General features: G+C 47.6%; 2 protein-coding genes across 10 annotated transcripts in view; both read right to left on the minus strand.

The window, feature by feature from the left end:
* LOC127032899 (claw keratin-like) overlaps positions 1 to 16,660 on the minus strand; it is a 196,501-nt gene that overhangs the window by 115,095 nt on the left and 64,746 nt on the right. The window lies entirely within an intron of this gene.
* On the minus strand, positions 12,512 to 13,021 carry LOC127032945 (claw keratin-like). The gene has a single exon (XM_050920614.1). It carries the CDS (start codon positions 13,004 to 13,006, stop codon positions 12,512 to 12,514), a length of 495 nt encoding a protein of 164 aa, XP_050776571.1. The 5' UTR covers positions 13,007 to 13,021.

Consider the following 16,660-nt stretch of genomic DNA (forward strand, 5'->3'; position numbering starts at 1 on the left):
CCCCAACTATACATACAATATGATGGGGGTTAATTTAGCTACAACAAATCAGGAAAAAGATCTTGGAGTCATCATGGATAGTTCTCTGAAGACATCCACGTGGCGTGCAGAGATGGTCAAAAAAGCCAACAGGATGTTAGGAATAATTAAAAAGGGGTTAGAGAATAAGATGGAGAATATATTATTGCCCTTGTATAAATTGATGGTACGCCCACATCTTGAATACTGCGTATAGATGTGGTCTCATCTCAGAAAAGATACACTGGCACTAGAAAAGGTTGAGAGAAGGGCAACTAAAATGATTAGGGGTTTGGAACGGGTCTGTAAGGGTGCGGACTCATTCCTGCGGCACATCCTGCTGGTCTCTCAGGGAATTAGCTCATTCCAGCTCTGGAGTGCCCTCTTCAGGCCTCTCAGTGATCCGCCTGCCCTCTGGCCCCATGTCCCTCCCAAGACCCCGGTGCCCTGTTATCTGCGGTGCTGCCCCTGAGCACTACCCCCTTTCTCTCAGGGTCTCCCCACCCACTATCCCCACCTCACCTCAGTATCAGGCTACTTCCAGTCATCGTCTAGCCCCATGCCCTGGGGCAGACTGCAGTATCAGCCACTCATCAGTGACAAGGTGGGGTTTGGACCTGCTGCCTTGGCCTATCCCTGGGCTGCCTCCTGCGACCCCCAGTACTTGTTGCCCTTGTGCTAGGCCACAGTCTAGGACTTTCCAAGCTGCAGCTTCCCAGCTCCTCTGCCTTGCCCCAGCCCTGCTCCACTCAGGTACCCTGTCTCTAGCTCCCTGCAAGCAGGCCCTTCTCCTTCTACAGGCAGAGGCAGACTGGCTGGGCCTCTGGCTCACAGCCTTTTCTAGGGGCCAGCTGGGCCTGACTGGGGCATGGCCCCAGCTGAGCCTACTTTCCCCCAGTCAGCCCAGGCTTTTAGAGCTGCAGCCCTCTGCAGGGCTGCTTTTCAACCCCTCAGGGCAGGAGCGGGTAACCACCCTGCCGCAGGGTCCCATGTGAGGAGAGCTTAAAGAGGCTAGGACTTTTCAGCTTGGAAAAGAGGAGACTGAAAGGGGATATGATAGAGGTGTATAAAATCATGAGTGATGTGGAGAAAGTAGATAAGGAAAAGTTATTTACTTATTCCCATAGTACAAAAACTAGGGGCCAGCAAATGAAATTAATGGGCAGCAGGTTTAAAAGAAATGAAAGGGAGTTCTTCTTCACACAGTGCCCAGTCAACTTGTGGAACTCCTTGCCTGAGGAGGTTGTGAAGGCCAGGACTATAACAGGGTTTAAAAGAGAACTGGATAACCTACATGAATTTAAGTCCATTAATGGCTATTAGGCAGGATGGGTAAGGAATGGTGTCCCTAGCCTCTGTTTGTCAGAGGGTGGGGATGGATGGCAGGAGAGAGATCACTTGATCATTACCTGTTAGGTTCACTCCCTCTGGGGCACATGGCATGGCCACTGTCGGTAGACAGGATATTGGTCTAGATGGATCATCTGTTTGACCCAGTACGGCCGTTCTTATGTTCATGTTCTTAACCAAGTAGGTTAGCACAGACCAGACCTTTGGGTTTTTATGGCAGATTCTTAAAAACAGAACTTGATTATAAAGAAAAAAGTAAAAGAAGCACCTCTGTAAAATCAGGATGGTAGGTAATTTTTCAGGGTGATAAGATTTAAAACACAGAGGATTCCCCTCTAGACAAAACTTGAAAGTGACCAAAAAACAGGAATAAACCTCCCTCTTAGCATAGTGAAAATTCACAAGCTAAAACAAAAGATAATCTAATGCATTTCCTTGCTATTACTTACTATTTCTATAATATCAGATGCATCATTTCAGTAGGAGCTGGCTTCCTTGCTTGGTCTCTCTTTTGTCTCGGAGAGAACATCACCAAACACAGCACAAAGCAAAAACCTTCTCTCTCAGATTCGAAAGTATCTTTTCCCCTTACCGGTCCTTTTGGTCAAGCATCAACCAGGTTATTTTAATATCTTAACCCTTTACAGGTAAAGGAGGGATTTTATGCTACCGTTAGCTGTGTGTTCATGACGCAAGGTCTCTGCCACACAGCAGAGTGGAAGGGAAGCCTTCAAGGTCAGGCAGCCACTGGATAAAGGGAGTGGGAGCGATGACTCAGATTCTCAGCTAGGCAATTCCACTGGAGGAGCTTATCAGCCAGGAAAGTTTCCCACGATCTTGAGACCATCCCCTACTGACATAGAGGTTACATCCTACCAAGAAAACTAACATTATTAATGCTATCCCAGCCATCTTCTTAGAGACAGGAAAATTTTTGGGACAAAGAGAGTGTGGCAAGGCACCTCCTCAGTCTCCCCAGTCTCTGCTGCTTTCAGCCCTGGTGAGACAGGCTCAGGTAATGCGGTCCCCCTTGGGACACAAGGGAAATTTGCTCCCTGTATCTCCACTAGTCCTGGTTAGTGAATTCTTACCCCCCTTGTGGGAGAAAGTACGGCCTCTCCTCCTGGAGAGTCTCGCTGTTTTTCTGCTCCTGCACTCCTGGCAGCAGGGCTTCTTCTCTCTCTACTCTCCTCCGCTTCCTTCCACAGTGAAGGGTTTAAAAAGGTCTCAGGCAGCCCCAAGTTGGAATCAGCTGGTCCCAATTAACCTCAGGTAGCTCCCCCCCCAGCTGATTCTAATTTACTACCTTGGTAACCTTTCCCAGCTGAACCTGATTGACCTGTGGTTGCCTCTCAGTTGATAAGGAGGAGGGCCTTTTAATCTTCTGTTACTGATTCCTATGTCATAACTTTAGTCCCAGATTTGGACCTTAGCGTCCAAAATAAGGGGGTTAGCATGAAAACCTCCAAGCTTAGTTACCAGCTTGGACCTGGTAATGCTGCCACCACCCAAAAAATTAGAGTGTTTTGGGGCACTCTGGTCCCCCTGAAAAACCTTCCCTGGGGACCCCAAGACCCAAATCCCTTGAGTCTCACAACAAAGGGAAATAATCCTTTTTCCCTTCCCCCTCCAGGGGCTCCTGGAGAGATACAGAGACACAAGCTCTGTGAACCTAAACAGAGGGAGTCCACCCTCTGTAATTCCAGTCCTGGAAACAAAAGCACTTTCCTCTTCACCCAGAGGGAATGCAAAATCAGGCTAGCAAATCCAACACACACAGATCTCCCCCTGATTTCTTCCTCCCACCAATTCCCTGGTGAGTACAGACTCAATTTCCCTGAAGTTCCTCCACTAAAGAAAAAACTCCAACAGGTCTTAAAAGATAGCTTTATATAAAAAGAAAGAAAGAAAAATACATACAAATGGGCTCTCTGTATTAAGGTGACAAATACAGGGTCAATTGCTTAAAAGAATATTGAATAAACAGCCTTATTCAAAAAGAATACAAATCAAAGCACTCCAGCCACTATAGACATGTAAATACAAAAACAACAAAACCATGTTTGGTACTTACACTTGGAAACAGAAGATTAGAAAACAGAAATCACTTCTCAAAGCTGAGAGAAAAGCAGGCAGACAGACAAAGACCTCAGACACAAAATTCCCTCCACCCAGAGTTGAAAAAAATCCTGTTTCCTGATTGGTCCTCTGGTCAGGTGGTTCAGGTGAAAGAGACATTAACCCTTAGCTATCTGTTTATGACACGCCCCCCAAATTGCAGACAGTGGGGAAGCTCACTGGCGGCGATTTCCTTCTAGAACTTTAAAATAAACAGATTAATACAACACATGCACCTTTACATATACCACTAAGTATATAACTAACAGACTTCAACATTTTAAGAACACGTTTTAACTACTAGGGTCTGGGAAACTCTCACGGGAGAGTGCATCAGCTACTTTGTTAGAAGCTCCTGTGATGTGCTGAATTTCAAAATCAAAATCTTGGAGAGCTAAACTCCAACGAAGAAGTTTCTTGTTGTTCCCTTTGGCAGTATGAAGCCACTTTAGTGCAGCATGGTCAGTTTGTAGTTGGAACCGCCGTCCCCAAACTTATGGGCGTAGCTTTTCCAGGGCGTACACAATGGCATAGCATTCCTTTTCACTGACTGACCAGTGACTTTCCCTCTCAGACAGTTTCTTGCTGAGAAACACGACAGGATGGAAGTTGTGATCTGTTGCTTCCTGCATGAGCACTGCTCCTATACCACGCTCAGATGCATCCGTGGTTACCAGGAATGGTTTGTCAAAATCCGGGGCCCTGAGCACAGGGTCAGACATGAGCGTTGCCTTAAGTTGGGTAAAGGCCTTTTGACACTCATCAGTCCACTTAACTGCATTTGGCTGGGTCTTTTTGGTCAGGTCGGTCAGTGGGGCAGCGATTTGGCTGTAGTGTGGTACAAATCGCCTGTAGTATCCGGTCAAGCCTAAGAAGGATTGGACCTGCTTTTTGGACCGTGGGACAGGCCACTTTTGGATAGCATCCACCTTGGCCTGTAGGGGGTTTATGGTTCCTTGACCCACCTGGTGCCCCAGGTAAGTCACTCTGTTTTGGCCTATTTGACACTTTTTGGCCTTAACAGTTAGTCTGGCCTGCCTGATGCGCTCAAAGACCTTTTCCAGGTGTAGTAGGTGTTCGGGCCAGGAGTCTGAAAAAATGGCCACATCATCGAGGTAGGCAACTGCAAATTCTCCCAGTCCTGCTAGTAGACCATCTACCAGCCTCTGGAAGGTGGTGGGTGCATTTCGAAGGCCGAAAGGAAGGACATTGAATTCATACACCCCCGCATGGGTGACGAATGCTGACCTCTCCTTGGCAGGTTCATCTAGTGGTACTTGCCAGTACCCCTTGGTTAAGTCTATTGTAGAGATGAACTGGGCACGTCCCAACTTTTCCAATAGCTCATCGGTACGTGGCATTGGATAGTTGTCCGGACGAGTTACAGCATTTAGCTTACGGTAGTCCATGCAAAAGCGTATTTCCCCATCTGGTTTGGGTACCAGAAGCACTGGAGATGCCCATGCACTGGTAGATGAGCGGATTATACCCATCTGTAGCATGTGCTGGATCTCCCGTTCTATAGCAGCTTGGGCATGAGGAGACACCCGGTAGGGTGGGGTTCTAATGGGGTGAGCATTACCTGTGTCAATGGAGTGGTATGCCCGTTCAGTCCGTCCTGGGGTGGCTGAGAACAATGGGGCGAAGCTAGTGCACAGCTCCTTGATTTGTCGCCGCTGCAGATGTTCCAGGGTGGTTGAGAGGTTCACCTCTTCCACGCCACTGTCTTTTTTCCCGTCGTAGTAGACACCATCAGGCCACTCAGCATCATCTCCCTGGACTGTAAACTGACAAACCTGTAAGTCTCTGGAATAGAAAGGCTTGAGAGAATTAACATGGTACACTCTGGGCTTTAGTGAGGAATTGGGAAATGCTATGAGGTAGTTCACAGTTCCCAGGCGCCCTTGGACCGTGAATGGCCCTTCCCATGATGCTTTCATCTTATGGGCCTGTTGCGCCTTTAAGACCATAACCTGGTCTCCTACCTTGAAGGAACGTTCTCTGGTATGTTTGTCATACCAGGCCTTTTGCTCTTCCTGAGCATCCTTTAGGTTCTCTCTAGCAAGGGCTAAAGAGTGTTGGAGAGTGCTTTGTAGGTTGCTTACAAAGTCCAGAATGTTAGTTCCTGGAGAAGGCGTAAACCCCTCCCATTGCTGCTTTACCAACTGTAATGGCCGCTTAACCTCGTGGCCATACACAAGTTCAAACGGTGAAAACCCTAAACTGGGATGTGGTACAGCCCTGTAGGCAAACAGCAACTGCTGCAACACTAGGTCCCAATTATTGGAGTATTCGTTGATGAATTTTCGTATCATGGCCCCCAAAGTTCCATTAAACCTTTCCACTAGGCCATTGGTTTGATGGTGGTACGGGGTGGCAACCAAGTGATTCACCCCATGAGTTTCCCACAGTTTTTCCATGGTCCCTGCCAGGAAATTAGACCCTGAATCTGTAAGGATGTCGGAGGGCCAACCTACCCTGGCAAAGATGTCTGTTAGGGCCAGGCACACAGTGTTAGCCCTGGTGTTGCCTAGAGCTACTGCTTCCAGCTATCGGGTAGCAAAATCCACTAAAGTCAGTACGTACTGCTTTCCTCTGGGTGTCTTTTTTGGGAAAGGACCCAGAATATCCACAGCTACTCGCTGAAATGGGACCTCAATTATGGGGAGTGGCTGGAGAGGGGCCTTGACCTGGTCTTGAGGCTTTCCCACTCTTTGGCACACCTCACAAGACCGGACATACTTGGCAACGTCCTTGCCCATCCCCTCCCAGTGGAAGGACTTCCCCAACCGGTCCTTGGTTCTGTTCACCCCAGCATGGCCACTGGGATGATCACGGGCTAAGCTTAAGAGCTTCCCCCGGTACTTAGTTGGAACCACCAACTGTTTTTGCGGCTGCCATTCTTCCCGGTGTCCACCAGAAAGAATCTCCTTGTATAAAAGTCCTTGGTCTATAACAAACCGGGATTGATTAGAAGAGCTGAGAGGCGGTGGGGTGCTCCGTGCCGCCGCCCAAGCTTTCTGAAGGCTGTCATCTGCTTCCTGCTCAGTCTGGAACTGTTCCCTTGAGGCTGGGGTCACCAGTTCTTCCTCAGACTGTGGACTTGGGCTTGGTCCCTCTGGAAGCGATGTAGGTGATGGGGTTGTTTCCGTTGCTGGTGAACCGCTCTCCGCTGGTGCACCTGAGGGTATTTCAGGCTCTGGCTGAGCCTTTTGGGTATGGCTGTATGTTGCTTCTGCCAGTTCCGGCTCGCTGGTGCCCTCTGGCGTTGAGTTTGAAGATGTGGTTGCACTTTCCGGTGCTGGTTGCTGTTCCAGTTCTGGGCCTGGGACTGGAGCTGCTGTGGCTGTTTCAGTGGTTGGCATGGAATCTGGCTCCACTACCTCTGTCTGGGTCTCTGGTAACACAGATGGGGCCTCTGTGGACGGCTCAGGAACAGGAATGGGTCTGGAAGCTTGCCTGGTTTGGCTACGTGTAACCATTCCCACTCTCTTGGCCCGCTTCACCTGGTTGGCCAAGTCTTCCCTCAGTAGCATGGGGATAGGATAATTGTCATAGACTGCAAAGGTCCACATTCCTGACCAGCCTTTGTACTGGACAGGCAGTTGAGCTGTAGGCAAGTCTACAGCTTGTGATATGAAGGGGTAAATTGTCACTTTGGCCTTTGGGTTGATGAATTTGGGGTCAACGAAGGATTGGTGGATAGCTGACACTTGTGCCCCCGTGTCTCTCCACGCAGTAACCTTCTTTCCGCCCACTCTCAAATTTTCCCTTCGCTCCAAGGGTATTTGAGAGGCATCCGGGCCTGGGGATCTTTGGTGTGATGGTGGTGTAATGAATTGCACTCGCATGGTGTTCTTTGGACAGTTGGCCTTGATATGTCCCAGTTCATTACACTTAAAGCATCTTCCATCTGATGGGTCAGTGGGCCGAAGTGAGTTACTGGAGACTGGTGAGGTGGAAGAATAGGGCATCTGTGGCTTTACTTGGGTTGTATGTGGGGTCTTTGGCTGTCCTCGGTTGTAGGATTTATGGTCGGTGTGCCCCCTGGGGTATTCGTTCCCCTTGACTGTAGCTTTTTTGCTTTCTGCCACTTCCATCCATCTGGCTCCAATCTCCCCCGCCTCAGCGAGATCTTTGGGTTTTCCATCTTGTATGTACCGTGTGATGTCTTCAGGAACACCATCCAAGAACTGCTCCATTTGTATGAGGAGGTGCAGTTCTTCCAAGGTTTTAACATTGTGTCCTGATATCCAGGCCTCATAATTTTTCCCAACGTAGTAGGCGTGTTTGGGAAATGACACATCTGGTTTCCACTTTTGGGTTCTGAAGTGCCGATGGGCATGATCCGGGGTGATCCCCATTCTGTATCTGGCCTTGGTTTGAAAAAGTTTATAGTCATTCATTTGCTGCTTAGGCATTTCAGCTGCCACCTCTGCAAAAGGTCCACTGAACTGTGGCCTCAATTCTACCATGTACTGGTCTTCAGGGATGCTGTACCCAAGACAGGCTCTTTCAAAATTTTCCAAGAAGGCCTCGGTGTCATCACCTGCCTTGTAGGTGGGAAATTTTCTGTGATGTGGAACTATAATTGGCGAAGGGTTGTTAGGATTGGCTGGCACATGCAGCCCAGCTTGTGCTAAGTCCAGTTCATGTTTTCTCTGTTTTTCCTTTTCTTCATTTTCTTTTTGTTGTTTTTCCATTTCTCGGCGGTGGGCCGCCTCTTCTTCTTCTTGTTTCCTTCTGTGGGCCACCTCTTCTTCTTCTAGTTTTCTTTTGTGTGCTGCCTCTTTGGCTGCCTGTTCTCTTTGGTAGGCTGCCAGTTTGATGCTTTCTTCCTTTCCTTTGAGCTCCACCTCTTTTTGTCTTTTTTCCAGTTGTCGCCTGTGTTCAGCTTCTTTGATTTGTACTTCGGCCTCCAGTCTTGGTAGACATGGTTTCTGTTTTCTTGTGTTGGGGTGCCCTCCGGTGTTTATCTTTAGAACTGCAGGTTCTCTGTTGCCTCCTGAAGTCTGCCTAGCAACAGTGCTTATTTCCTTTTCTTCCTCTAGCGTAAACTAGAAAAACCACTTTATTTGCATGTATATAGTGCTGGTATTTGCCTCCTAATGGGAGTGTTATTGCATGACAAAAGACCTGTAACAGCTCCTTAATGGCTTCTTGCTTAATATGCAAGCCACAAACTGCCAGAGAGAGCAGAAAAAAAATTCTCTCTGGTTTCTTTGAAAACCAAACCCTCTCTGCTAAAAAGTCCCTAGCAGAGAAAAGAAAAATATAATATTCCCACTGGCTTCTGGATTCTATCTCACCACTGCACACCATGTCATAACTTTAGTCCCAGATTTGGACCTTAGCGTCCAAAATATGGGGGTTAGCATGAAAACCTCCAAGCTTAGTTACCAGCTTGGACCTGGTAATGCTGCCACCACCCAAAAAATTAGAGTGTTTTGGGGCTCTGTGGTCCCCCTGAAAAACCTTCCCTGGGGACCCCAAGACCCAAATCCCTTGAGTCTCACAACAAAGGGAAATAATCCTTTTTCCCTTCCCCCTCCAGGGGCTCCTGGAGAGATACAGAGACACAAGCTCTGTGAACCTAAACAGAGGGAGTCCACCCTCTGTAATTCCAGTCCTGGAAACAAAAGCACTTTCCTCTTCACCCAGAGGGAATGCAAAATCAGGCTAGCAAATCCAACACACACAGATCTCCCCCTGATTTCTTCCTCCCACCAATTCCCTGGTGAGTACAGACTCAATTTCCCTGAAGTTCCTCCACTAAAGAAAAAACTCCAACAGGTCTTAAAAGATAGCTTTATATAAAAAGAAAGAAAGAAAAATACATACAAATGGGCTCTCTGTATTAAGGTGACAAATACAGGGTCAATTGCTTAAAAGAATATTGAATAAACAGCCTTATTCAAAAAGAATACAAATCAAAGCACTCCAGCCACTATAGACATGTAAATACAAAAACAACAAAACCATGTTTGGTACTTACACTTGGAAACAGAAGATTAGAAAACAGAAATCACTTCTCAAAGCTGAGAGAAAAGCAGGCAGACAGACAAAGACCTCAGACACAAAATTCCCTCCACCCAGAGTTGAAAAAAATCCTGTTTCCTGATTGGTCCTCTGGTCAGGTGGTTCAGGTGAAAGAGACATTAACCCTTAGCTATCTGTTTATGACATCCTACCCCTCCCTTGCAGCTATCTGTCCTGTGTTTATCACAAGAGTAACAAGAATTCAAAGGAGCTCGTTAGGTCCCTCAATCCTTCTTTCTTGCTTTCTTTCAAGACATCTTGCTTCACAAACACATGCAATGACATTCCACACACCGTGCACAACAGCTGTAACAAGCCAGACATAAGGCAGTGCGCTGACTCTACAATGCTGATCCAATCGCCACTGTCATGTCCTTCCCAGGAGCAATTCTCAGCTCTTTCTCTCAGGAAAGCAGAATGGAATCCTTGGGTGCAGCTGACACTGGAGGTGGCGATGGGGGCACATGTGTTGATAGAGGTTTATAATGTTATGGAAACAACTACAAATAGAGGGTGTAAAAGTGCATTGCGCAACAGCTGTAACAAGCCAGGAGCAATTCTCAGCTCTTTCCCTCAGGAGAGCAGAGTGGAATCTTCGGGTGCAGCTGACAGTCTAGGTGGCGATGGGAGCACATGTGCTGATAGAGGTTTATAACGTTATGGAAACAACTACAAATAGAGGGTGTAAAAGTGCATTGCACAACAGCTGTAACAAGCCAGGAGCAATTCTCAGCTCTTTCCCTCAGGAGAGCAGAGTGGAATCTTCGGGTGCAGCTGACATTCTAGGTGTCGATGGGGGCACATGTGCTGATAGAGGTTTCTAATGTTATGGAGGATTATATTGTAAGCGGTGTGCCAGTGGTTATGGGAGATTATACTGTTATGGAGGCCAATACGGTTAGGACGGGCTCCATGGTCACAGCGGCCCATATGGTTGTTGGGGAAAACAGGGCTGGGGGGACTGTGATGGGGTCAACGGGACCTAAATGGAAATTGTAAACCACGTTGCACCCACCAGGCATCTCCATGGGAACAGGAAGAAGCAGGAAATGAACGGCAGGATACAGTTTCACCTCTGATCCCATAGGCCTGGCTTTGAGAAGTGTTGAGTGCACCAGATTCCATGTGAAATAATGAGAGAGCTGCATTTCAACAGCACCTCTGCAAACATTCCTCAGGTTTGCCATGTTGCCCTTGATTGGTTTCGTCCAATGCCTTCCTGGTTATGGGTTTCCTCTGTTATCACCACACTGGGCCTGATTCTCAATTACACAATGGGTATTACACCACACTGTAAAGTGCAAATGAGGCAGGGGCCATAAGGTGGATGTTACCTATGTCTACCATGACTTGAGTGAGTGCCTCTTTCCCATGCCAGAGCACTGTCAAAAGGCTTTAGTGTCAATGAGAATTCAGCCAGGTGATCTCCTCTCCATGGATATGGACCGTTTCTTTCTGCCTTTTAGCTTTCTAACAGCAGCTGCATAAAGTTAATGCAAAGAAGGTGTCAAGCAGACACACTGACTTTTGTTTTTGCCACTAGGTTCTTTTGAAGAGTTGCGTGTATTTGGGGGACCAGGGAAGGGGAAGGGGAAGCGGAAGTGGGCCCAGGAACCACTATGGGTCAGGTCCACTTTTTATGTGGGCCTGACTCCCCGCCCCTCCTCTTACCCATGAGACTCTACCCTCGTCTGGGCCAGAAGCAGGAGCAGGGTCAGAGTAAGAAGCACACAGGCAACTGTGGGGAACCTTGGGTCCACCATCTGCAATGGATGGGCTTCGGGATCCGTGGCTGCAGGTTGGGGTCTGCTCTTGAGCCCCCCAACTCCGGCAGATGGGGGGGATGGCCTCCCTGTTCTGGCTCCAGCTTTGGTTTCGCCAGGGGGGCGGGGCTTTGGGGAATAGGAGGGGCAGGAGTGGGACCACATTGGGGGTGGGTCCTCTGGCCCTCCCACTATTAGGAAGAGTCTGTCACCGCTGGCCTACAGTGAAGTATGTGATCTTGTGACCACTTTTCTTTTCCTTATGAAAACCTGCAAAGATTCTCATAGACTCTTAACACAAATCATATGATTGATCTTCTTGAAACTAAAGGGAAAAACTACATGAAGAGAAAATGTGTCACTAAGTCTTTGCAGGAAAAGACTCTATCTACCAGAGCTTTGAAAATTACAACTGGAGAAGTGCCAGCGACACAAAGAGGAATTTCGTCCGAGGCGATTTTCAAGCAAGGAGGGAGGAACAAGGAGAACCAGAAGACCGATATTATGATGCAGCAGAGTTTTTAATGCAAATGAAATTGGCAGTACACAGTTACAGGAAGAAATACTACAGAGCAGAAAGAATGTATTTCCAGTGTTTCAAGAAGAGTTGTGACCCATCACACACCTCAGTGGGGCTCATATCAGACATGAAGATCTGTTTGCTTTGTTGCAGCTGCAGAGGTTGACAAAGAAGTCCCCTTTGTAACCATTATAAGTTCTTTGTTTTATTCCAGTTGGTGTGCAATGAGACGAAGCAAAATATATGCAGAGACTAGGTAGCTTCTCCATTAGACATCTGGCCAGAGCAAAGATCAAGGTGAAGCACTAAAGGTACATACTGATGGAAAGGTAGAAAATGTGGTGCATAAAAGAGACTTAAAGTGATACTAAACATAAACGCTGCCTATCTGAAGGCTGCTGTTCCTTCACCCTGCGGGGTCAGTGTAAACAGCCTGCGTGTAATTCAGAATGAGTCCACATGTGAAAGCGAGAATCAGCACACGGGTGGGAAAGCCTTGGCAGAAAGAGTCCTAAAGCATAACATTAGAAATGCAGCACGGCTGTCAGCCCAAGGTGCTGAGCACACACAGCTCCCACTGAGTTCAGCTGGAGTCCTGTTTGCCCAGCACTTCTGAAAGCCATGCCCAAAAGATCAGGGGTGAATCTGTATCTTGCTGTTCATTTCCTGGTTCTTCCTTCTTCTGTGGGTGTTCCTGCTGGGTTTAACATGGCCCACAATATCCACCAAGAGACCTATGGCCATATCCCCCGTACCCCCATAATCTCCCGTAACCATAAAGGCCCGGGTAACCGCAGTGTCCCCCATAACCCAATAATCCCCCATAACCGTAAAGACCTGGGTAACCACAGTATCCCCTGTGGCCCAATAATCCCCCATGACCGTAATGGCCACCATAACCACCTAATCTCCCTAAACCATACAACCCTCTGTAAAGGCCTCCATAGCCGTGCAATTCCCCCCAACCAAATGAGCCCCCCAATCCGGCTCCCACCACAGGTGCTCCTACAGCTGCTACTTCACTCTGCTGCGGGAAATTGCTGACAATTGGTCCAGGGAGGGTCACAACAACTGGTGAGGGTCTGATCAGCACTTCAGAGTCAGGGCACTGCCTAACGCATGGCTCGTTGGAGCTGCCAGTAACTGGACTAGGCCGGGCCACCCCGCATTCTGGATACCACAGGCTGGAGACAGTCATCTTTCTGGGGTGGAGGTAAACCTGCAACACACAAGAGGGATGAGAGTAAAGAGATGGTAGAAGTGCTGGTGGAAGAAAGGATTCAAAGCTCGGTTACAATGGTAGTGAGGTCAGCATGGGGCCCGAGAGAGAGAGGAGGAGTGGAGTTAGTCTCTTTGTATTTGTTCCTATTTGGTCTTTCTTCCTCTCTTGTCTCTTTGTCCACTTGCAGTAAGCGTCCCTCCCAACCGGTCCCTTTGAGCCCCTCTCAATGACTTTGTCTGTAAAACACAGACTGGAATAAGAGCGACATGAAATTACGTCATCTGAGGAGAAGCACCTTCAATGAGTATTTCTGTTCAGGAGAACATAGGAATTACTCAACCGGAGCACTCCACTTGTCAACTTCATCTGTCTCTTGTCTCCAGTACTGAGGCGTAACAGCTGCTACAGAATAAAGTAGAAGACTACTGAATTGGATCTTTCTTGACTAACCTGGGAAAGTTTCTTCCAAATCCACCTAAGTGAAAAATGGTTAAGGGACTTTCTAAAGTTACTGAAAAGATTTCAGTGCCCTAAATCTATTTCCAGTTAATAGGTAATATGTTTCCCAATTGTTCTTCAAGTCTCTCCTTTAGCTTTAGCTCATGAATCCGCCAGCGCCTGCAACTTACTAATGACACAAGATAGTTATGGAAGATCTCCGTGATCCCTGATAAAAATCACAGCGAGAACATGCAAGATTCCATCTTAAATGAAAAGAGGCCCTACTGTGATATCTCTGGGGTTAGAAAGAGATTGAGTGGAACTGGACTTACCCAGTTCACCGAGGAGATGAAGTCTAGAGAAGTGTTTAGAAGAGTGTTGAGTGGTGAGCACTTTTATACAGTTCCTAGGAGTGCCTGGAGGATCTGAGATGCTGTTTGTGGAGGAGGTCCTCATTAGTTACCAAACAAATTTGATTGCCTTCATGAGTCCTCCTTTTGATGGAGCTGTTTTCCTCAGCAGTGGTGATCAGTGAGTTAATCTCAGCCTCAGAGGGTGTGACATGCACATTGCAGTCTTCAGCTCTTTCATCTTAAAATAGTTTAGGCCAACTTCATTCCAATGACTTTATTGGTGCTGCAGTGAAAATGAATGTCAAGGCGATTCTGGACAGCATCAATAGCCCAAGTGGGTGTCATGAAAGGAATCCAGTTTTGTCCTTTCAATTCATGCTGGTGGTGATTAGGGACATGAGGCAGTTCATTCTAAATTTGCTAGGAAGCAGGGAGCCATTTTTCTCCATTGTGTGGCCTTCAGTCATGACCTGGTTAAGGGAATGACACTCGAGATCTTGGCCTCCATTTTGTGTAAAGTGACTGCACTGTGTGACTCAGTGCAGAGGTGTCTAATCCCCACAACAATGGATTAATGTTATAAGAACACAACCCTTTTCATGTGTGAAACACTAGGGAGTGTTTGTGAGGGGCATTGAAATCTTGAGTTCTGAGGATACTGAAGAACTTCCCGCTTAAACATCCTTACTCTGTCTGATGGGCCTAGAAAAAGAGGCAGGTTGAGGTGAAGGGCACCTGGGGTCAGTTGCAGAAACAGAAATACAAACCAATACTTTTGACTTGTCCTTAGATTCGTTGTAACATGGCCTTCTTTATACATGAGGGTAATAAAGGTCCAAAGGAATTACAAGTGTGTACATTTTAAGCTTGTTGATGTGCAGTGTAGGAATCAAAATCTCAGTATACAATTCAAGGTGGGAGAAATTTTGATAGAAGAGAATTTAATTCTGCTCAGGTGTAAATACTCACTGTCACGGAGTGTAGGGGGACACGGGACCCTACACCCCTGGATTCCTGCTATTCACCATGACTCTCAGCCAGCCAGTAAAGCAGAAGGTTTATTTAGATGACAGGAACACAGTCCAAGACAGGTCTTGTGGGCACAGACAACAGGATCCTCCCCAATTAGGTCCATCTTGGGGTCCCTGGGGCACCACAGCCCCACTGGGGAATCAGAGCCCTGTCTGCACTTCCCTCCTTTCCACAGCCACGTTCTGAAACACTCCCTCTCTCCTCCCAGTGTTTCCTCCCCCAGCCTCTGTTCAGCTTCCTGGGCAGAGGTGTCACCTGGCCTCTAACCCATTCCTGGGTTCTCATGTTACATGCTCAGGTATCTTTCCTCAAGGCCAGTCTCCCATCCCCCAATGCAGACCGTCCTCCCAGGCCAACACCCCCCACTGAGCATTCACAGCCCACATTAAGAACAGTCCCAGTTCATCACACTCACCACTGAGACAACTACAAATAAAGGGAGTTGAGGCACATTGCAAGACTCTCAATGACTGACCGTTGTTCACACTTAGATGAGAAGATGTTCCACCCAAAAGTTCCCCTCGAAATCATGAAAACAAAATTTAAAAATTCCAGAATGAGCCTGTCTAAGAATTACTCTCAGGTTAGTGATGTATCTGGGAGCATCCAATAGGGTTCAGGAGATAGAGGTTAGTGTTTGACATGAGTGGTCCCAACTAATGGGGTTTATTGTCTGCAGGGTGGTGGTGCAGGGAGCCGATGAAGCACTTAAGGCTTCTGTACAGGAAGGCCAAGGAAGTTGGTCTGGGAGGACTTGAGCTAACCCCTGCCAGACTTATTGTCCAACAGGCCAGTGAGGCAGGAGGGACCACGGAGGAGCCCAGGCAGACAAAGAGGAGGTTGTTCTGAACGTTTACCCAGAGATCCAGGTTGTGAATGAATATTCTCTGGAGAGACTGATGCCATTGCAGGAACCATAACCCCCGGCTGGTTAGTTAAAACGGTGGCCAACCTCCCCACGCATATCCTCCTCTCTCTTTGTGTGGCTAAATTTCCAGTATTAAGAACAAGAGGATTGCAGTAACGTGAACTTATTTTTCATTGATGGAAATCGTGCAATCCATTGCTCTCTGTTTGTTTGTGTGGCGTGCATTGCTGAAGCCACACCACTGTGGTTCCTGTGCTCATACCGAACCCTTCCAACATTCCTCCCATGTGCGCAGTCTCCTCTGCTTCACCCCGCAGTGACCAGAGTTACAACTCAACTTTTTTATTGACGTCCGAGGGACCACAGTGAAAGGGTCTGTGCCTGGGCTTTGAATGCAGATTTCTGAAACAGCAAGTAAAAATCAGTCTGCCTCTATGTCTGTCCATTCCTCTGTCCCATGCCAAGCAGCAGGGGTCCTGGGGCTGCGCAGCACAGGGGTGTGTGTGTGTGAGAGAGAGAGTATGTCCTAGTTGGGGCACGGGGGAGTCCAAACAACTTACCCTGCTGTAAGGAAAAGGTAGTTTCAACATTGATTTTCTCCTCGGGAATCTTTGCCAAGTTAAAGTAGCTGTCTCTGTCGTCTCCTCCCAGAAAGCCAGGCAACAAACCAGACTGAGTGGTGATTTTTCTAAGAGCTTTTGCATCAGTCATCTTGACTTGAGATGTGAAAACTGCCATGATTATTTTACTCTAAGGCTATCTCTGCACTAGTGACTGTCCGTGTACGGCTTTGTGCCTAAACCTCTGAAACATTTGTCAATCGCTCCCTGTCTGACTTTCATTGGAATGTGCCTCCCTTGACCTCCATGGCAACAGGTATAATTATAACATTCAGGGTGGGTTGCCTGATGCTTCCTCCGATCTAAGCATTTCAAA

The sequence above is a fragment of the Gopherus flavomarginatus genome, chromosome 1 (genome assembly GCF_025201925.1).
Source record: "Gopherus flavomarginatus isolate rGopFla2 chromosome 1, rGopFla2.mat.asm, whole genome shotgun sequence".
Taxonomy (NCBI): Eukaryota; Metazoa; Chordata; order Testudines; family Testudinidae; genus Gopherus; species Gopherus flavomarginatus.

Bases quoted from the DNA above. Each gene is read 5' to 3' on its own strand.
- LOC127032945 (XM_050920614.1), bottom strand. From the start codon at position 13,006: ATGACTGTCTCCAGCCTGTGGTATCCAGAATGCGGGGTGGCCCGGCCT.